This window comes from Oryctolagus cuniculus, chromosome 4, assembly GCF_964237555.1.
Source record: "Oryctolagus cuniculus chromosome 4, mOryCun1.1, whole genome shotgun sequence".
Taxonomy (NCBI): domain Eukaryota; kingdom Metazoa; phylum Chordata; class Mammalia; order Lagomorpha; family Leporidae; genus Oryctolagus; species Oryctolagus cuniculus.
Window position 1 is genome coordinate 95,749,262 of NC_091435.1, and position 21,523 is coordinate 95,770,784.

The following is a 21,523-nucleotide window of genomic DNA, read 5'->3' on the forward strand; positions in this document are numbered from 1 at the left end:
ATTAACCAGAAACTGGAATCAGAAGCAGAGCTGGGACCTGAGCTAGCCATTCTTATATAGGATGTGGGCATCCTAATTGGTGGTTTAACCACAGTGCCAAACACTTGCTCTTCTGTAACTTTTAATGAATGGCTTTTGCGGTTTTCTTCCTGAAGATGTATCTTCAGGTATTGGTTTGGTAGGCTATTTTGGTTTTATTTGCAGCTAGCTGCTGTGATGTAGTCTCCCCATATCTTCTTCCCCCATTAATTAATGGCACTGGCATTGGGGGATGGGTCTCAGCAGCAGCCCATGGAGCAGGGTCTTAGGTCATGAGGACACTAGCCTTCACTCCACTGGGCTTGGGGTTGTGGAAGCATCAGCCTGAAGTCCTGGAGGGGTTTCTTGGGTAGTCACAATGTCCAGGGTGTGATGAGAGACACAGAAGTGCTGGCCCAGGGCCAGTTTTGTGGTGTAGCAGGTTAAACTACCGCTCGGAGCACCAGCACTCCATATGGGTGCTGGTTCAACTCCAGGCTGCTCTACTTCCAAAACACCCTGTCAATGTGTCTGGGAAAGCACTGGAAGGTTGTCTAAGTGCTTGGGCCCCTGAATCCATGTGGAGACCCAAAGAAGCTCTTGGCTCCTGGCTTTGGCTTGGTCCAGCCCCATCTGGGGAGTGAACTAGTGGGTGGAGGCGCTTTCTCTCTCTCTCTCTCTCTCTCTCTCTCTCTCTTTCTAACTCTGCCTTTAAAATAAATAAGTCACCAGTGTCAATTAAGTATTGGTCCAAAGTCTGGCAGGGGCATGTGAGTCTCCAGGGTATCAGCCCCAAATTTGTATGGAATGTCTTGGCATCACTTACCCTTTCTTCCTCCAAGTTGACAATTACTCTCTCCATGTTATGCTACCTGGGCTTAGGGGAAGAATGGAGTGAGCTGTTCTATGGCCACCTACTCCCTGATGCTAGGTCACACCTGGAGCCCAGAACCTGCCAAGATCAGTGCAGCCTGGAATAAGCCAAGGCCCACTTTATTGCCTGATGCTGAAGTGGACTTGCATCCCAAGGCTGCCTGCAACCAACCATAGGTGATGCTAGCTGGGATAGAAGTCCAGTTGACTTGAGTCAAGTCTTTGCTTGGGACTGGGGCTGCTCCATGGGCTCTGCCAAAGGCATTGGCCTGAGGACAGAGACCATTAGTGTCTGTCCAGTGATGGTTTTACCAGACCCAGGATACAGTTCTGTGCTCAGTTTGCTCCTTACTCCCTAGCTCCTTGCTGTGTCTGCCCATGGTTGGTTGCCTAGGCTGACACTAAGCTGGGTTGTACCTGAGTCTCCCAGCCACAGTGTATGCCACCTGGTGGCCGCATACCAGGCCCATGTGGGGCTGGGGGCGATGCAGGCTGAAACATTTGTTTGCCCTACTGGGACACAGGATTCTGCTGGCTACCAGGGTTTATCCAAAGGTTCTATATGCAGGAGTCTCTGGCTGGTATCTGGTGTTGGATCTCACCCCAGTGGGGCTAGTGCTGAGCTTCAAGCTAAACTCTTGAGCTCAATTTTCTGCCTCAGTCCCTGCATTTGAAATCATATTCTTTGCTGTCTGCAGGGTAGAAGGAGAGGTGATGGAGGCTGACACTAAGCTAAGTCACATCTGAGTCTCACAGTCCCCGGGCCCTGGGTCTGCAAGGCGTGCGGGACACTGGTGGTCACGCAGGCTGAATGAGTCCATCTCACCTGGACTCAGATCTCCACCTGATGCTGCGCCTGTGGGCACTGGCTTTTGGGGTTTACCTGATGCTGGGTCTCACTGCACTTCTGTTGCAGTCCTAAGTTCACTTTCCCATCATACTCCCCTGCAGCTGGAGTCTTGCTCTGCTGTCTGCTGAAGGTTGGGGCTGGTGATAGGTAGCAGTGTCTTGGTCCACTGGCTAAGGAAGACCCAAAGTCTCAGTCTATAGGTATTAGCCCGAGGGCAGAGTTATGGAGCCCTGTCTGTTTCTAAGTTTTACCAGAAGCCAGGTACTATGTTGCTAAGTCTAAGGTCTGGGTTTTATTACTCTCCCTCCGCCAAGCGGAAGGCATCTGTCCCGGCTGAGCTGGGGGAGGGGTAACACAGCAACTTTTTGCTTCTTGCTTTCTTTAATGCCCCTTTTCTTAGTATTAAAACCGAGCACGTGGCCTCTCACCCGGTTTCCTTGGCTCTTGTAAAGGTGACTTGACGCGTGAATAGCTGTTCCAATTGGTGTCTCTGTGGGGAGATCGCTGGAGCGCCCTACTCGGCCTCCATCCCGGGCGAGAAGGCATGCAGAGGAGGGTCTTTTGTGACACATTTGTATCTTACACTCCCATGGGCATTGTGTCCTCACCACCATTTGGGTTGTCTTTTACTTCAGCTACTCCAGAAGGTAACAGTGAGAAAGCTCAAGCAGGAAATGTCTTGGGCTTGAGATAGATCCCTGTGACTACAAGGTGGAGAAGGCTGAGACTGGGTGTGGTGAGACCTGTTGGCGTCTGTGACAATCCAGGTGACAGAGCAGTGGATTAAGTGATCATGTTGGTAATGGCGATGTTCTTGAGAGACATTTAGAAGGCAAAATTATCAGTTACCAATTAGGAACACAAGAAAAGGCTCTTATTATTATTTGTCATATGTTTGATTTGGGGGTCTAGATTTGATTTGGGGATATAGATCCCCTGTCTTGGTTTTGGACACATGATACTGGTGGTACCTTTATCTCAAGCAAAGGGGACTGCTTACACATATTGTGCTACATGTGCACTGTGGAACACATACTAATTAACATGGTGTTATAGAGGAATATCTCATGATTTGGAAAGGGGTTCAAAAATAAGTTCTGAAACTCTGTACAATGTATAGTATGACCTTTTTTTATATTCTGAAAACACTACAGAGAAAAGCCATCTGGAAAGATGTACAGTGAAGTGTTAACTCATCTGTAGGTTGAGTTTTCAGAATAGTTTTTAATTTGGACTAGGGTTTTTTTTTTCTGCATTTCTACAAAGAACATATGCTAATTGTATAATGTGAAAAAAGTCGTTTAAGAAACACTTAACATTTCAAAATTAGAAATTTATTTTAAAGCACAAAAACAAGAATAAATAGAGTCCCAAAAGGATGGGAAAGGTAGTGGTGACAGCAAGTTATTCCTTCCTCCTTTATCCTCAAATGGCTCTTTCCCACCCTAAGCCTTCTTAGGATACTGGAAGGGATTCCCATGTCAGATTCTGAGAGTCTGACAGTGGAAGAGAGCTCAAATCTAGGATTTTGAAATCCATGAAGACTTTTTTGTTCCTTGTTCCCAACTGAGGGTGAACACAAATCCTGGAATTCCAGTAGAATTGATCAGTTCTGTTACACCTACCGTGCTGTGGAATGGCTCATGCAAGTTCCCCATGGCCTCCATATTACTAATCCAGCCCTAGTCCTCACCTTACTTGACACATCAGAAGCATCTGCCTTAGTTGATTTTTCCCTCCTCCTGGGAACACCCTCCTGGTTATTCCTACATTGCTGGCTACTCCTTCCCAGCGTCCTTTGCTGATTCTTCTTCATCTCTCCAACCTCTTAATCTTGCAGTGTCCCAAGACCCAGCCCTTGGAACTTTCCATCTTCTATACTCAGTCCCTTAATGGCTTCTTTAGCCTTGGCTTTAAATGATCTCTTACACACCGATAACTCCTAATTTCTGTCTCCAGCTGGATCTCTTCCCTGAACTCCAGATTTACCTATCCCATTTAGTGTTCTCATTTGAATTTCTAGTAGGCATCTCAAAGTCAATATGCTTGACTATATTGCCTGTTCTTCCTGCACCCCACGTTACTCCTCCTCAGTCTTTTCCCTCTCAGTAAATGGAGACTTTAACCAAAACCTTTGGAGCCATAATTGATTCCCATGTTCTCCTGACTCTGTGTATCTAAAGCTTTTCTGTTCTACCTTAAAAACGGATCCAGGGGCCAGCGCTGTGGTGTGGCAGGTGAAGCTGCTGCCTGCAATGCCAGCATCCCATATGGGAACCAGTTAGTTCTGGCTGCTCCACTTCTGATCCAGCTCCCTGCTAGTCCACATGGGAGCCCTGGTGGAAGATCCCGGCTCCTTGACCCGCTAGATCCGGTCCTTGCGACCATCTGGGGAGTGGATAAGCATGTGGAAGATCTCTGCCTCTCCCCATCTTTCTGTAACTCTGCCTTCCAGGAGAAGAAATAAATCTCAAAAAAATTAAAGAATCCAGATACACCATCCTTTCGCCCCTGGCCCAAGCCGCTGTCTTTCCTCACCTGGATTCCTCCACCAGCCTGCCATTTGGCCTTCCTGCTTCCTCCCTTGCTCTTTATAGTCTATCTTCCATCAGGAGTCAAAGCAATCCTTTAAATATACATCAGATGCTGTCACTGCTCAAAAACAACAGCTAAACACGAACAGAGCAAGTGCCAGTTCTTAGCCTGTGTGACCTGAGTGACACTCGTTACTTTTCTTTCATTTTCTATGCCCACCCATTTCCTCTGCTCCAGCTCCACACTCCTTACTGCCCTGTAAGGATTCCAAGTATCAGGGCCTTGAATTTGTTCTTCCCTCTGCTCGGACAGCTCCTTTGGATACCTGAGGACTTCCTTGCCCACCCTACCTAAAGTTACAACCCTCTACTCCTTCATTCATGATCTCCCGTCCTGATTCATGTCTCTCCATAGAACTTAACCCTAACACATGATGTCATGTCCTGATTTCATGCTTTGCTCTCTTCTGCAGATGTAAAACCCTTGGGAGCAGACACTTGAATGCTTTCTTCCCCTTCTACTAATCCTAGAGCGCTGCCTGCCATAGAATAGGCACCATTTATCGAACAAGGACTACTCAGCATATTAGAACTCTGTATTCTAGCTTCATGTAGAGCAATGCTTCCCCCACTAGACTGTGTGCTGCTTCAGGATGGTGGGGGATCATTGTGATTCCCTACCCCTACCCTTGACCTATAAGAGCACCACACGTACTAGGTGACTGACACATGATAACTCAGTGATGGAACCATAGGCTCCCCCCCACCCCCCTTTCAGGAGAACCTGCGAATTGTTAATTTAGATGAAGCAGACTCCAGGGATACCCACTCCCTCTCTACTCATCTAACCAAAGCTGTGAATTGTTCCCAGCACACTGGGACATGGACCTATCTTCATCTCCTCCTGGTAGGAAGTACACTTGAAGAGATAATATCTTGGAGACAACCTTCAACCAAATGGGACAGGAGCTGGTAGGTAAATGCCCCAGCCTCCCATCAACATAGTCAGAACAAGACTGGGTCAGTACTGTTTAATTACAAGGTTGGGAAGTAGAGCATTTAAACATTTAAAAGGTCATCATATGCATCCCATACCCTAAACAGGGTTTGTTTGAAAATGTCATCTAAATCATTTATTTCCAGCATCCAGCATTTTGGATCTAGGAGGTACCCAGTGGAAGCTTGGACAATGAATAAGCATGAATAAACAGAGGCTCTCCACGGTGAGACTGAGCAGTTTCCAGAGCTGGTTTAAAGTTAGCTTAGTAATGCTCTTAACTGTTAAAACTTGCAGACTCCTCCCCGACACCTCCTAGATCTGGGAAGTAGCACCTCACTGACCCAGGCGAGGCCAGGATGCCCTGAGAGCATCCAGTCAACCAGAGTCCTGGGGCTGAACCCACCTTTCTACCTACAAGTCTTTAGTCCTCTCCCCATAGTAGCCACTCATCAGCCCAAGGAAGAAAGGAACTTTGGAGGCTAACAGCCATGAGTATTTTCAAATTCAATTTCAACAGAGTATTACCATTTAGGAAAGCCTGCCAAAAAGATAATGGAGATGAAAGAGTACTCTATAAACTGTGAAGTGCTATCCAAAGGTTAGCAATCTGTGATTTACTGCCAAGGTCAACAAACCCAGGCCTGAGTGTACAGCCAGCTCCTCAACTGGAGGAGCTAAGAAAGGCTGGTCTTCCCAGGGCCCCTTCTGAGTGGGCCGGCAGTGTAATTGCTGGGACCAAAAGGTCACAGTTGTTTGCCTGTGCGCCATCCTCACTGCCCACCTCTATTTCACGTCCAATGCATCTGTGCTGAGAACCAAGGCTTACATTGCACACTTGCATTACCACCGATGATCATCTGGACTCCCCGTTTACTTGTATGTCAGAGGCCGCAGAGTGAGCCCCAGCCACCTGTATCACAGGGCACCGGGCTGCTTCTGAAGGTTTCCAACTGTCTGGGTACATTAGTGTTTTCCTTCCACATTCGTGTACATTCGTCCCAGCTGCATGAGAATTTAGATTCTGCACATTACTCTCTGAAAACCAGCATTCTCTTTCCTCACACTACCCCTTTGTCATCGAACAACTGAATAAGCATTGTTCCCCAGGCTTGGCCCGTGAAAGGGGACCCTGATGAAGAGTAAACTTCACATTTTCTGGGCTCCCTTATCCAAGTGCCCAGCACGAGAAGAGCGGCAGTGTTTGGTGACCTCCTGCGCTAGGTTAACGATCTGGGTCTGGGCCCAGGCTGGATAATGAGCGAGTGAAGAATGGGGAGCCGATCGCCAGGGACTTATCAGGGTGACGCCGCGGGCCAGAAACTGCTCTGTCCCGCGTTCCCCTGCCCTGCTCCCCAAGCCTCCTTTCTTCGGCTGTCGAAGCCACCGGGGTTTCAGTGGCAGACATTCAGTCCGCACTGGTGCAGTCTCGGATGGCTCTCTGCTTAAAGGCTTGTCAAAACAGTGGGGGAAAGATAGTAGATAAACGCACAGCCAGCCTCCTGTTCTGGGCTTGGAACAAGCCTCCACTGTGCTTCTCTCCTGTAACAGGAGCCTTGAAAAGCCCAAATTAAAGGTGAAGAAAGGGTGAAAAAAGAACACTCTGAGGCATAACACTGCACACAGCTTTGTAAATTTTTCTCCCATTGCATACAGATGTATACCAAACAGGAAGAGACAAACTTGGAGGACAGATTTTTTTCTCCTATGGCTACATGGCCAGAAAAAAAAAATCCAAACGGGCAAAACTTTCCTGAGCTTTCTTGAGGGACAAACCAATAGGAAAACTTTCATGCAAAACTTGTTTAGGGAAAATTAAGAAGTGAATGTTCTAAAGTCCTGAGTGGCTTTATTTTTAAATATACAGAGATTTGATTATTTACAGTCCTTGTCTACTACTGAGGAACAGTGGTCTTTCTACTTGTTGAATTTTTTTAAAGATTTATTTATTTATTTGAAAGAGTTACACACAGAGAGGAGAGGCAGAGAGAGAGAGAGAGAGAGAGAGAGGTGTCTTCCATGCATTGGTTTACTTCCCAGTTGCCCACAACAGCCGGAGCTGTGCTGATCCGAAGCCAGGAGCCAGGAGCTTCTTCTGGGTCTCCCATGTGGGTGCAGGGGCTCAAGTACTTGGGCCATCTTCTACTGCTTTCCCAGGCCATAGCAGAGAGCTGGATCAGAAGTGGAACAGCTGGGACTTGAACCAGCACCCATATGGGATGCCAGCACTGTGGGCAGTGGCTTTACCCACGATACCACAGCGCTGGATCCTCTCAGTGGCTTTAAAGGTATCCAGGCCGGCACCGCGGCTCACTAGGCTAATCCTCCGCCTAGCGGCGCCGGCACACCGGGTTCTAGTCCCGGTTGGGGCGCCGGATTCTGTCCCCGTTGCCCCTCTTCCAGGCCAGCTCTCTGCTGTGGCCAGGGAGTGCAGTGGAGGATGGCCCAGGTGCTTGGGCCCTGCACCCCATGGGAGACCAGGAAAAGCACCTGGCTCTTGGCTCCTGCCATTGGATCAGCGCGGTGCGCCAGCCGCAGCGCGCCGGCCGCGGCGGCCATTGGAGGGTGAACCAATGGCAAAGGAAGACCTTTCTCTCTGTCTCTCTCTCTCACTGTCCACTCTGTCAAAAAAATAAATAAATAAAAAATAAAGGTATCCATTCAAGGATGCCAAGCCAGAATTCTGGGAGTCAAAAGCTTGAGGCTAAATCAATAATCTGCTCACACAACCCAAGGCCCAAACATGAGCTAATGCTTTAAGAAAAGTTACCAAGAGTTGATGACCAGGTGGGATCAAGCTCACACTGGCTGTAAGAGGATCTCCCTCCCTTCTGCCCCTTTGGATCAAAGTTTTAGCCAGAGTTCAAGGGCAGCTGTGTGCTTCTATTTCCAGGTGACAGTCTGCTCAATAGTGGAGAGAGGGGGAGCAGGGTCGGGGGAGAGAGGAAGTCAATGCTTTCAAATTAGAGCACAGAGGACAAGGAAGAGGCGGGCCCCAGGCACTTGGTAAACGAAAAGCAAACTTCTTTATTGTACACAGTACAGAATATAACGCAGCTTGGCAGGGCGTGAACGGCCCTGCGCAGGGGAAAGTATTCCAAATCAACTGGCAAGTTGAAGCCTTTCTGCACTGTAGACTTTCCACACTCTGGAAAAGAAGCAAACCAACCAACAAATCCCCGAGACCCAGAAATGAAACAGAAACCATCTGAGAGGTGCATGAGTCCAATGGGAATGCAACAGGAATGCCGCCATCCTATGTCCCGCGACAGCACAGGCCACGCAGCCACAGCGGGGGAGGGGTAGCTCAGGCTACGGAGGGTTATTATTATCATACTTGCTAAGAGAGCATAAATTCATCAAAAAAAAAAATCCCAAACCAGGATAAGTAAAGAAAGGTAAACCAAATCTATACAGCATTTACAACAAATAAATCTCTAGCCAGCTGGGGGTAAAGTATGCATCTATGTATAGACTATGTGGAGGTTAGAAAGCTATAAATACGGTTTAGAAAGAGTCCTTTGATTAGAGTACAATGCTAATTACAGCCCAAGTGAGAGGGTCAAACACCTTTGTGGGCTAATTAGCTTCCAATGGAGGAAAACCAGGAGTTCATAGCTCTAAAATGCACCCCTTATCTTTGGGAACCTCTTCCCAAATGTGCTGTTGGTCAGACGGGGAACTCCTGGAGACTACGGCGTGCGCTGGACAGCAACAGCAACGCACACTCAGCAGTGTCTCCTCCTCTCACATCCGAGAACTGCGCGCGTCCTTGCTATGCTAATCGCCTATCCACAGAGCAGGCAGTGAAGTGCCACCGCTTTCTAGTAACTTTTCCTCTACTTGGGCTCAACTTTCCCAGAGCTTTAGCTTGGCTGTTTAAAACTTTTCCAATATAATACAGTAATCAGAATAAACTTAAAAAAAAAAAAAAAAGGAAACTAGAATGCTAGCACTGTTTTTTTTACCTGTCAGTGTCACACGTTAAGTCTCAAACCCTACTGAATCATAGGTAGGATTTAAAAGTCCAAGATTGAAAGAAAAAAGAAAACAAAAGAAACGAATGAAATGGAAATTGTCATCAGTCATGTCCAGGGAAGAATCCCCAGGGTTCCCAGCAGGTGACCACACTTCACGTGGGCATGACAAGGATTATGTACATATGCTTTCCCGAGAGGGCGTGTCGGTGAACGTGGGGGAACTATACACAAAGAATTAAGCTTGTGTCCAGGCTGCCCTGCACACACCGAAAATGTACAACTCAGGTGCAAACGTTCCATCAGGTTGTCTGGTGCAGAAAGCACAAAGCAGGCAACGAAGCGGGCTTAGACGTGGCTAAGGGGGAGCCCCCAGCGAAGCCCCTTACAAGCTGCAGCGTCTTCAGAAGTCGGCACGGCCCTGGCTAAAGGACACAGTGCACAGTTACCAAAAGGTTTGTGGTTTTTTTGTTTTTTTGTTTTTTTTTTTTTGCTTTAAATACCAAAACTACAAAAATCAGTTTATAAACTGTTTTTCCAAAACAACCACCAAAACAAAACAATCCCCTGAATCAAAGCAAAACAAAATACTGTCAAAAGTGTTAATCGCCCTTCGCCTAAAATGAAAGCCATCCACACTCAGCCACGTGACTGGGAAGAGAAAGGGGGCTTGCTCTACTTGGTGACCATATGGCCCGAAGGTTCCCAAGAGTGGCAATGGTTTATGATTTGAGAACCACGGAGTGGGTATTGGCTGTTCTGGCTCCTCCCCTTTTTACTCAGGACCAAGGGGAGCCAGAAGAGCTCTCCACATTTCAAGACACATTTTTAACCCTTAATGCTTCGAGCCTCCCCGACTTAGCCTGCCTAGTTTTCTATGGGTTCGTGATTTCTCTTTCAATAAGTTGTGCAAATTGGAGCCCTTCTACGTAAAGGCATGTAGTAGTCCACGATCGAGGCGGATTGTCACACACTCTGTCCCGTCTGGCGGGCATGAACCTGAACAAGGTATTGCTTTGCATATATTGTCCATGGCGGGGAGGCACCGTTCCGATCTCTGCCCAGAAATCTCATCAGACTCAGAGTTGAGGCACCAGCCTTGGGGGGGGAGGTTTCTGCCCCTCCCTGTTCATACTGCCCCGCCAAGGGATCTGTCTTGAAGGGTGTCGATCCAGAGACGGCTTGGGTTCTCCAGATAATACTTAAAGGGCAAGCTTTAGGAACAGCCAAAAACACAAACAAAACCACTGCCCTCGTTTGCCTGAATGGGAACTGCTAGCTCTAGGGTTTGGCTGCTCAGCCACTCGGAAACTTAGTAAGCGAAGCCCTCAGCGTAGGGGAGGCTGCCGCAGCGCTCCACATCCAGGAGGTAAGCAGAGTTGTCTTCGAAGTGGGTCAATGGCAGGGTGTCCTCCTCGCCGAGGGGGCACTCAGACTCCGCCTTCAGGAACGGACGCTGGTTGTCCGGGAAGGCCATGGAGAACAGGGCATCCGGGTCACAGACGAATTTGTAGACGTATCGCTCTCCGGCCACCTGCCAGAGAAAAAAAACACCTCACAGGGCCCAGCTGGGACAGGACATGCGGATCACGGGAGAAAATGTGTTATTTCCTTTTCTTTTTATTTGACAGGTAGAGTTATAGACAGTGAGAGAGAGAGACAGAGAGAAAGGTCTTCCTTCTGTTGGTTCACTCCCCAAATGGCCGCCACGGCCAGTGCTGCGCTAATCCAAAGCCAGGAGCCAGGTGCCTCTTCCTGGTCTCCCATGTGGGTGCAGGGGCCCAAGCACCTGGGCCATCCTCCACTGCCCTCCCGGGCCACAGCAGAAAGCTGGACTGGAAGAGGGGCAACCGGGACTAGAACTCGGTGCCCATATGGGATGCCAGTGCCGCAGGCGGAGGATTAGCCAAGTGAGCCATGGAGCCAGCCCCCGAGAATGCGTTATTTCTAAGTTACCAAGCTCTTGGGCAGTCAAAGACCAAAGAAGGTTTACTGGTAGCTGATGATCCAACTCAGTTGGATTCCCTTGGGGAAATCTTGGGGAACCTATTACTTATCAAGTGTTTGGCTATGGCTGGCACCACAGCTCAACAGTTAAAAAAGCAGATACCTGAATTTCAAATTCATCCTAGACAGGCTCTTCTAAAAGAACAGCCTCTCTTTTTGTCTTATTCTGACAGCTCTGCTGAGGCTGGTGTGTGGCATCCCCAAGAAGCTACAGGGAATGGAGGGTGGCCACGTGGAAGTCACACCACACTTCCTGTTACCTCCAAAGCTTACAACCTTCAATGTGGCTTTGGTATTTTGAAGGGTCAGGAATCTGATCAGAGAGCCTGTGTGGAAATTTTAAATATGTCCCAAGCCAAGTAGCATGGCTTTTTGGCTTACCTATAGTTTTGAATTACTCGTTGCATGGTTCTGCTATATGGAAGGAACTGATGACTACCTTTATATAGGTTTTATGCATTAGAATAGTAGAACCGGAGGGTCTTGACTACTTCAAGGGCCTCATCAGGCGGTTGATGAGCCGTCCTGGTGGATGGACGGTGTTCGTGGCTCAGCAATGGGGCCAGAGGGCTCACACCAGTGGCCGGCAGAGCTGATCGCGGGGGAGGGGCGGGGAAGGCAGCCGAATGACTGAGAAATAAACATTCCAGACTGAAAGGTCCGGACCGTTGAGTTTACTCCTGCCCTGTAGCCATTCTGTCATGATTGTAAAATCTCTTTTTAATAGAAGAAGTATGGCTTTGTTTCCCAGCTGTGGGTTTTCAGAAGCCTGCTGCTCCAGCGGCTGGCTGCAGAGGCAGCAGTGTAATTATCCCAATAGGTCTTAAAGTTTATTGTATGGTGACACTTCTATGACCAGTCACCATAGCATGGGCGTCTACACCAACGTTCCTTGGAACTCTCAAACACTTTAAAACTGATTGTGGTGATGATTGCAAAACTCCACCAATATGCTAAAAAAATCAGTGAACTGTACACTTTTTAAAGGGGGGAAGGTCGAATTGGGTGGCCACCCATCCTGGAGCGTTTAACTCTGTGCCAAGCACCAAAGTTAAACCTTAGTTCCTGCACCGAAGGAGCTTACACTCCTGTGGGGCATACCAACATGTGAAGGAGTAATTTACAATACAGAGAACAAAGCAGTGAACCAGATGAGAACAGGTACTGTTAGGAACAGGAAAGGGTGCCACCTAACCCACCCTGGAGACTCTAGATTCTTGGCATAAAAGGTGATTAAAAAAAGATTTATTTATTTGAAAGGCAGAGTGACAGAGAGACCCTCCATCCCCTGGTTCACTCTGAAAACGTCTGCAATGGCTGGGGCTGGGCCAGGCTGATGCCAGGAAGCAAGGACTCCATCCAGGTCTCCCATGTGGGTAGCAGGGACCCAAGCGTCTGGGCCACCCCCTGCTGCCTCCTCGGTGCATTAGCAGGGAGCTACACCGGAAGTGGAGCAGCCAGGACTGGAACTGTCACTCCAATATGGGACATCAGCATCATAAATGGCTCTGTGTGTGACAATGCCTACCCAGGAAAAGGTGAATATGGGGATAGAAAAACAAGCAGGGGCTGGCCTGGTAATGCAGGTATTAGGAAATGTTCTTAAGCAGGGTACGGAGTAGTTTCATGGTGCTCCTCTGTTGGACAGTATGCTTCACACCTTACATCACGTGACATGGATTCTTTGCTAAACAGAGACTACATTCATTAAGAGAAAGGGCGGCTATGCTAGCGAAAGCACTTTAGTATGAGTGAGGAAACGGGAGTTAGAGGGTGGCCAGATTGAGAATGGCCTTGTAGCCTGTGTGAAGCACTGGCTTTTATCCAGAAGATCATAAAAAAGGCTACTGAATCAATCAATCTATCAGTCTACCTACCTACCTAGATATATTAAGGTGGTTAGGGGAACGGGAGGGCCACATGACCACCCGCCCATGAGAAGCTCAGTCTGGCTTCAGTGTGGATGCTTTCAGCAGCAATGCTCTCAGGCTTCCAGCAAGTCCATCTTGTTACATGTTTTGTTTTGTTTTTTTTTTTTTTTTTTTTTTTTTTGGACAGGCAGAGTGGATAGTGAGAGAAAGAGAGAGAAAGGTCTTCCTTTGCCATTGGTTCACCCTCCAATGGCCGCCGCGGCCGGCGCGCTGCGGCTGGCGTACCGCGCTGATCCGATGGCAGGAGCCAGGTGCTTTTCCTGGTCTCCCATGGGGTGCAGGGCCCAAGCACCTGGGCCATCCTCCACTGCCTTCCCGGGCCACAGCAGAGAGCTGGCCTGGAAGAGGGGCAACCGGGACAGAATCCGGCGCCCTGACTGGGACTAGAACCCGGTGTGCTGGCACCACAAGGTGGAGGATTAGCCTAGTGAGGTGCGGCGCTGGCTTAATCTTGTTACATGTTACTATCATGTAGACTGCCTGAATACATGAATGTGAGCATCTGGGGAGTGCTAGTGTCTGTGTAAAATACGGTGGCTAAGCAAGACCAACAAGAGATTTACCACCCCCCTCTTCTACTAATCTAGGGGGATTTTAAGATTTTGCCTATCCCAACAGGGATTTTTCTTCTGGCTTCCTCCAAACAGGCCTTATCCTCTGTTCTGTAAGGAGCAACCTGCTAGCAGGTGACTGCTGCCATCCTATGAACCTGCAACTTTGAGTTCCAGTTTCTATAGGTTCTCAGAGAGAAGTAAGATTTTCTTATTCCTCTAACACTGTTGACTTGGAAGTCTAGGTGCTTAGCAACTAAAAACTTCAGCGAAGCTCTTGTGAGAGCAGAGAGCTTCCAGCTGATTCCTTCATGTGCTCCTTTATGCACACAATAGTTGGTTTAAGCTCCTGGACTTTTTTGTAATTAGAGGCAGTTAACAAAACAGAGCCGGCCTCTTTCCCCCACTGTGGGATCCACATGCAACTTCTGGTTGCCACGTACCTAAGAGTGCTAAAAGTGCTCGTTGGCCCTCATTTGATCCTCAAGTTTGTTTTTTCAAAATTCTTTCCTACCACAGAATCACTTATGAGGCTAACATTTTCTTCCAGCTATTAAGAACAGTCTCATTACACAGGCCCTGGGCATCGTCTTTGAAAAGGATCCGAGCGGTCGGAGCACCTCCTGTGAACCCTCACCTTCTGCATGATGCCCTTCTCATAGTAATAGCGCAGAGATCGGCTCAGCTTGTCATAGTTCATGGCCGGCCGGTTCTTCTGGATGCCCCAACGGCGAGCGACCTGAAGAGACAGGCGAGCAATCAGCAATGGAAACAGATCCGCCAGGTCCTAGTGGCTTTCTCCCAACACCCCAGGAGAGTCAGTTCTGTAACCTGACTGCTTTGGTCTGGGAAGCACTCCTCCGATCTGGAAGGCAAAGAACTTAATTCCCTCAAGGCCGGACAGTCCGTGGAGGTGATTCAGTCACAACTGCTTGGGGGGTAGGCGAGGAACGAGACCTAGAGGAGGAAGAATCCTAGCGGTTCAAGATTGCGGAGGGCTTGGCTCACACCCTAGAGGATACAGGCTCTCTCCTATCCCTCCACGTATGAATTATTGACCAATACCCATAGACCATTAACATGTTGCCATTAAGTGCTATGGTTTCTGTAGCAGTCAATAAGGAATAATTAGAATGGTCATTGCTGAAACATTAGAAACACACTAGTGAGTTGCTAATGGGCCAGCAGAGCAAAAGTTCAATTCTAATAAGATTGGAGAGGGGCTGGGAGATGTTTACTTATTGCAGCTCGCGGACTACGGGGGAATCAGATCATTTCAGCCTGCTGCCATCCAATCCCCTGCTCCCAGCAGGCCTGCAGAATGGACATGAAAGCATGTAGCACTATTATCCACTTAATGAAAAATTAACAGGGCTTCCCACACGGTTCTGAAGTGCATTATATCCAACCCAGTCCACCTGAGGTGCAGTGATGGGGAGATGTAATTGGAGCTTGGAGCAAAGAAGCCTACAAACAGGAAAACTTCCTCGCAGAGTTTACGCGGCTATCAGAGCAGCCGAGCAGTCTCTGTTCTCCGGTCTCTCGGCCTCCACACCCCTGACTGTGGATGACGACGGCTGTCAAGGCAGCAGAAGGATAACCCTGGAAGTGGGAGTGCTCTCAGAGGCTTTTTTTTTTTTTTTTAAAGATTTATTTATTTATTTGCAAGTCAGAGTTACACAGATCAGAGGTTTTAAGTGTATGTGAACCACATTTCGAACATTTTGGGTTAGACTGGAAAACTTATTTTAGAGGATAAATTAATGACATTCCTTTGATCTTCTAAAAACCAAATGTTAATCACGGAGTAGGAAGTAGGGAGGGAAAAGCATTCCACACCAAATTTCCTGCAAAGTGTTTGAGCTGAATGAAAGCACCATCCCTAGAGTTCAGGGTTCTAAAATGACCTTTAATGAATACCAGCGGTGGTCTGAGAAGGAAGACTGCATTTGTCCCAGTTACTTTAGAACAACTCAGGAGCCATGACTCTGCCTTGCAGGAAACCCCGTGAAAGTTCGACCCGCATCCTTGGCTTCATGGCCCCTGGCATCCACTGTGTCTCCCTGGTCTCTTCTTTCCCCCAAACTGCACCCATTCAACTCTATCTTTGAAACTGGCCGAAAGGAAAAATTAACCAAAAAGCTACAGCTTGGCTGTAGAGCAGATTCGCATTTTAAGCCAATGGAGAACAGCGGTAGGAAGGGAAACCTGCTGAGTCGATATATATGTCCCTCAAGAAAGGACTCTTAGGAAACTCATCTTTAACTGCGGGCTGCCACAAGTGACATAGGGAAACTTAAAAGAAGCCCAGCCTCATCATTTTACTTTGCACAGTGGGAGAAAGCAATTTTGAATACTCTTCAATTTCAGCGGCGACCTCTGTTTGCTGTCACTTGCATATGCAACAGCTTACTGGAGAGGCTTCGGATATGCACAGACTTCAAAGCAGCTCCCGGTAGCCATAACTACTGACTCATCCTCTTGGGCCAGAGCCCTGTGACTCAGTAGCCCTCACCATGCGGCTCCCTCTACACAACGCATGATGCAGCACAGCCCCACAGCAGCTGCAAATAAGGGCTGCCCCGCTTCTCGGGTAGGGGAGCAAGAAACTGCCTGCAACCAGCTCGCTCACTCGCTCATGCGCGCGCGCTCTCTCTTTCGCCTTCCTCTCTCCCATCAGTTACTTCAGTAGAACATATTTCCAGGGCTGAGGGAATTTAAAAATCCACTTCTCTCCTCCCCTCCTCTCAAGAGAGAGCAGCCGTAGCACAGGCGACGGCTCTTTCTAGCAGCCCATCTTTTAACACCTCCCCATGGCATCAGTTATCTGCCACATGTTCAACAAACACCCCTACCCCCCAAAATATTCATTAATGCAGATTCACAGCGAAAATGGCTCCCGATTAAAGCCGAGTCAGTCATAATTGAGAGGGTGCTAAGCTGGATGACTATCAAAAGACATTTGATTAGGGGGCCTGCCAAAATGCAGTTCGAACACCACAATTTCCATGCACAGTGTAATGGGTATTATGGATAATTACCCAGAGTGCACTACTCTGCCACACAGCTGCCTACAATTACGTCCCCAACAGCTTCCTCCTCCGCTTCGCCCTTCAAGCTCCCCCCCAACACCCCCACCCTCTCCATGATGACTTCTTACAGCTTTTTCCAGGAGTTGGTATCTTCTTGACATGACTCCAGAATCGGAGTTACACAAGGCAGGGGGAGGGGTGGGGGGAGGGGCGGAGAGGCCAGCCCCACACATGTCGTCTGTCACTAGGCCACAGCGCACACGTGAGACCCAGGCGGTCCTGGGGCAGGAGAACGGAACATCTGGAGCTTCTGGAACGCTCCGAGACTTCGAGGTGGGGCGGAAGAAGGCAGCCCTTCCTGAAGAAACAAAGCTGCCCAATCACGGAGGGCAGCTCAAGGCCGCCACGGGCCTCTCACGTGACGCGGCCGCTTGGCATTTACGAGCGCTCTGGATTAATATTAGTTTATTAAGTAAGAAAGCAGGGGCCCTCTGCCATCTGTTCATCATTTCCCTGACCACTGGTGGGAGCCCAGAAGATTCAATAACAGCTTTACAAAGGGTCATAACCAGGTTTACCTGCAGCTGGACAGCCTGTGCTCGGGCCTGAGGCAGTGGCAATAAAGTAATAAAAGCTCCTGTTTGTGAAACAAGAGAAATCAATAAGGGCTGCTGCCCACACGACAGACCTACTTCTTTCCGGAAGCCTCCGAGTCCGGGAGACTCGCCTTCCTCCAGCCTCGTGGAGAGCAGAGGGAAGGGGCCGGGGTGGGGTGGCTGACTCCCCCATAAGGGCTGCCTGCCTCAGACACGGCTCCATTTCCACAGGACTTAGCCAGAAAGAAACGCTGAGGAAAACACAGGGGAACCGAGCCCCGGCTGCGAAGGCGGGCTGAGCCCCACAGAAACGGTTCCCAGTCGTAGATGTTGGCACATCTCTGTTTCAGTGACACCACGCGAGTATCTTCTGTGACTGTCTGGCCCGAGGCCCGCCTCACCCTGCTGTCCACCAGGATCGCCTCACAGCGTCCCAGGCCTTCGGCTTCCTCCTGCTCCTGTCCTCCCTGGCGGTCTAGTTCCCTCTTCCAAGCTAAGTGCCGCGCTGTTCTCGCCGGCTCATCCCTGCAGCCAGCCCTGGAGTTAACGAACAGCAGTGACCCCGGCAGTGACTGCTCTAGGGTTTTCCAAGACTGCGCTTCCCTTTCCAATTAGACCCGACCCAAAAGAGAACCCTTCACTCTGCTGGTTTAACATCTAGCACTCAGCACCTGTTACTCAAAGAAGCGTAGGCCAGTTTTGGGGACAGTTATTTGTTTGCCAGTCATTATCTCTAGATTCTAAATCAAATACGTTTTAATAATTATACTCCTTTAGAATGTGCTAAACTGAGAGACTGATTCAAGTTGCTTTGTTATGTGATATTCAGGAAGGGGATTCTACGGTGTGTCTTCTTCATGCAAGAAATGGTACTGGCTCTGTCCAAAGGCGTTTCTGTCAACAATTCTGGGCAGAAAAGGCAGGAATAACACACTTTAAAAAACCTATTAAGATCGACCCATCTCTGATAATTTATATTTCTCCAAGTTAGAACCATTTGAAATATATAGTAGGGTGGTTACATCCTGTAATATACACACCAAAATATCATACAATACGCTCATGTAACCTCAGACCAGACACAAGTTATGACCTATGCGGGATTTTCAGGTGTTAGAAATATTTTGTGTGTACTCTATGGTGGAGAACTCTGCCCACACATGGGCTGCAGACTGTCTGTCCTGTCTCTAGGAAGGGCCCCTGCCAACCCCACCGGCCAGGTCAGAATGTGAGGGTGGAGGGGTGTATGTAACGCGGTAGAACGGCTCCGTGGAAGTGTGAACAACAAACGTCCCCAGCGTCCCCATCACCACCAGATCAAAGCCCCTGTGAGCCCAGCCCCCCATGCTTACCTCCTCTGGCTCTATCAGCTTAAACTCCATGCCCCGGCCTGTCCAGGCGATGAAGTGGGCGTTGGCTGGGTCATCCAGAAGGGTGACCAGGAACTGCCAGAGCTGAAGGGACCCTCGCCTCTGGTAAGGGGGTCCCTCCCGGTACATGGTGGGCTCCTGCTTGACCTTGCCTGTTTGGGACAAAGACACACAAGCAGTGGTTTAGTTCCTGGTTTCTCAGGTGATCCGGACAAAGGGGAGCTGTCAATGCCAACTTCATGTTCCAGCATCTCCAGCCCTCGGCCCAGAGATGAACCTCGGACGGGGCTACGTACCTTCCAGTCTCTCAGGCACGACGCAAGTGTCATCGAAGTACAACCGGGGGTCTTTTTCATAGGAAAAACCTGAGGGGGAATTTAAAAACAAAGACCTTGTTGCACAACTGATTCTGGCTGTATTGCACTGAAACTAGACATAAAGACTAAAATGTGATCTTAGCATTTCAGGTCCTAAGCTTTACCACCCTGTCTATGCCACATGCAAGTTTGGGGTCGTGGAGAGGACTTGGGATTCAGATCCTGACAGCATGACCCGAGCCCCAGTCGGAGGGAGCGGCATCCATTCCTGCCGCGGGAGCCCAGACTGCGGGGAAGCGCTGAGTCACCGCCAAGCTCCTTGGCATCTTGCTGACGAGGTCTGCGAGCACCAGGGCTGCTGTGACTAAGCCTGTCCATCTGAGAGGACATCTCCTCCACTTCCGCTGGCCTGGCTGCATGGAGTGGCGGATCCGCCCGGAGGCCTCCACCATCTTCCTTTTTGCTAATATTCATTTCGGCCCTTCCTACAACCATCTCATTCAACTACGACAGCGCTCGAAAGGGGAAGGGAGGGGTCAAAATCACACCGCCTTGGGCCTGCAGAGGACCGTGGAGAGCGGGAAGTACAAAAGCAAGGTGACTGTTATCAACAGACACCGTGGAGGGAATCTGAAGATTCTCCAGCAACGCAGCTGCTGCGTTGCGCAGCTGGTAAAACAGAGGTCATCTAGGGGAGCTGACCGGACGAATGACGCATGCAGAGGAAGGGGCGGGGAAAGATGAAAGGGGTCAGGGAGAAGGAGGATGCCCAACAGCCTCCGCCCACGCACCCTGAATATATGCAGTGCTGAAGACCGTGCACCAGGCACCCTGACGAGCCCAGCAGCTGAATCAATGCTGGCTAACAGACAGCCCCTATGGGGATCTCCTCCTTCCCTCTCGTGGAGCCCGTGTCGGAGGCCTAGGGCCGCCGTGTGCTTTCCTGCACACTGCATGTCACGGGCAGTGCTCCAGGAGCTCCTGTCTGCAGAGGCGATGCCTCCCTGTGCGGGCCTCTCTGATGGCTCCTCCTTATGCGTTGCTGGCCATGCAGGCGGACAGCTAGGGGGAAACGCTCAGCTGAGAGGCGCTTTCAGGAGCGTCGGCGAGGCGTGTGCGGTGAACTGAAAAACCCAAGTCTAGGTAGCAAGACCTGACTCTGCAACTCTTTGTTCCTTCCTGATCAGCCCAGATCGAGTAGGTTTTTGGCAGGGCTGCCAGCGCTTTTCAGAGGTCTGGGACTGCAGAACAGCACTGGCCAACCTGGAGGAGACTAAGACCGTCTGAGGTTTGTATTATTCACTTTTGTTTCTCAGCCACAAGCACAATTTCTCTGTTGCTTAGCTGCATCAGAGGAAGTATACTCTACTGGCATTTATTTATTATTTAATCCAATGAATATTTATGCCACGCATTGCGCTGAAAGGAGGGAAGGCTAGGGCCTGGTTCTCAAGGAGCTTACATCTCAGCTGAAGGAGAAATAAACAAGACACGGCGGAGTGTGCAGGTCCAGAGGTGAGCTGGCTGGGACTCCAATCAACAACTATGTAATTATGAACAAATTAATCTCTGTGCTACTTTCCTCACTGGAAAACTGGGTAGATAATAATTCCTACCTTTTAGGTTGTTATGAGAATTTAATGAGTTAATGTTTATTCTGTTCCCTGATCTGTTTCTCTAAATGTTTTTAAAATTTTTTTTACTTGTTTACTTAGAGAGAGAGAGCAAGCAAGCATACACTCCCATCTGCTGGTTCACTCCCCAAATATCCTCAGCTGCTGGCACTGCACCAGGCAGAAGCCAGGAACGCCTTATATTATGAATACAATTGACACAATCCATTTTGCTTCATGCTTTTTGCCTTGAAGCTCTGTATTTTCCGTAAGTATTTTGATAATGCAGTGATGCTTTCATGGTCTTATAAAATCATTAGAAGTGAACTACTTAAAAGTTTACACACTTGCTAGACATGCTGCACCATTTTTAGAGCTTTTCTTCTTCTAAGGTACCGATAAAAAACTCACACTAACCTGGGGACAAAAACTCGTAAATCTAGACGACACCCTCAGTTTGGTTTTGAAAGCTAATCAGGTGAAGGCCCGCCTATGAGGACTACAGTTCTGGTCTGTTTTATGGTTTCTAGTCATCTAGCGGGCCTCGAAAACATCTGAAAGGGGCTACTGGTTTAAGTAAAATTTAAGTTGGCTGGGGTCTGCACCAGTAGTTCCATCCGTTGTGGCCAACAATCACCCATCCCTCGAATGAGGTGGCAGGAAGGAAGAACCTGCTGGAGGGGCAAAGTGGAAATGAAAGATTCAAAACAACACGCCAGGATTCCAGGTGAACATTTAAGGCAGGACTGCGATCTGAGCAATCACAGATGCCAATCAGAAACACTTGTTTCACAGGCATCTGTGGTCAAGCCTGCTAAGAAGGCTAAGAAAAACCATGTCACAGCAATTCAGAGCCA

General features: G+C 48.9%; 1 protein-coding gene across 5 annotated transcripts in view; it reads right to left on the reverse strand.

Annotated features, from left to right (window-relative positions):
• Positions 1–8,275: 8,275 nt before the first annotated feature.
• ETV5 (ETS variant transcription factor 5) overlaps positions 8,276–21,523 on the reverse strand; it is a 65,984-nt gene continuing 52,736 nt past the window's right edge. For all 5 annotated transcript variants that reach the window (XM_070072454.1, XM_008266578.4, XM_017346937.3 and 2 more), the window contains exons 10-13: positions 19,033–19,101; positions 18,719–18,888; positions 14,376–14,477; positions 8,276–10,783 (exon numbers count right to left, since the gene is read on the reverse strand). In XM_070072454.1, the coding sequence (XP_069928555.1) occupies positions 10,562–10,783; positions 14,376–14,477; positions 18,719–18,888; positions 19,033–19,101 (563 nt within the window). In that variant the 3' untranslated portion in view covers positions 8,276–10,561. The remainder of the gene's footprint in view (positions 10,784–14,375; positions 14,478–18,718; positions 18,889–19,032; positions 19,102–21,523) is intronic.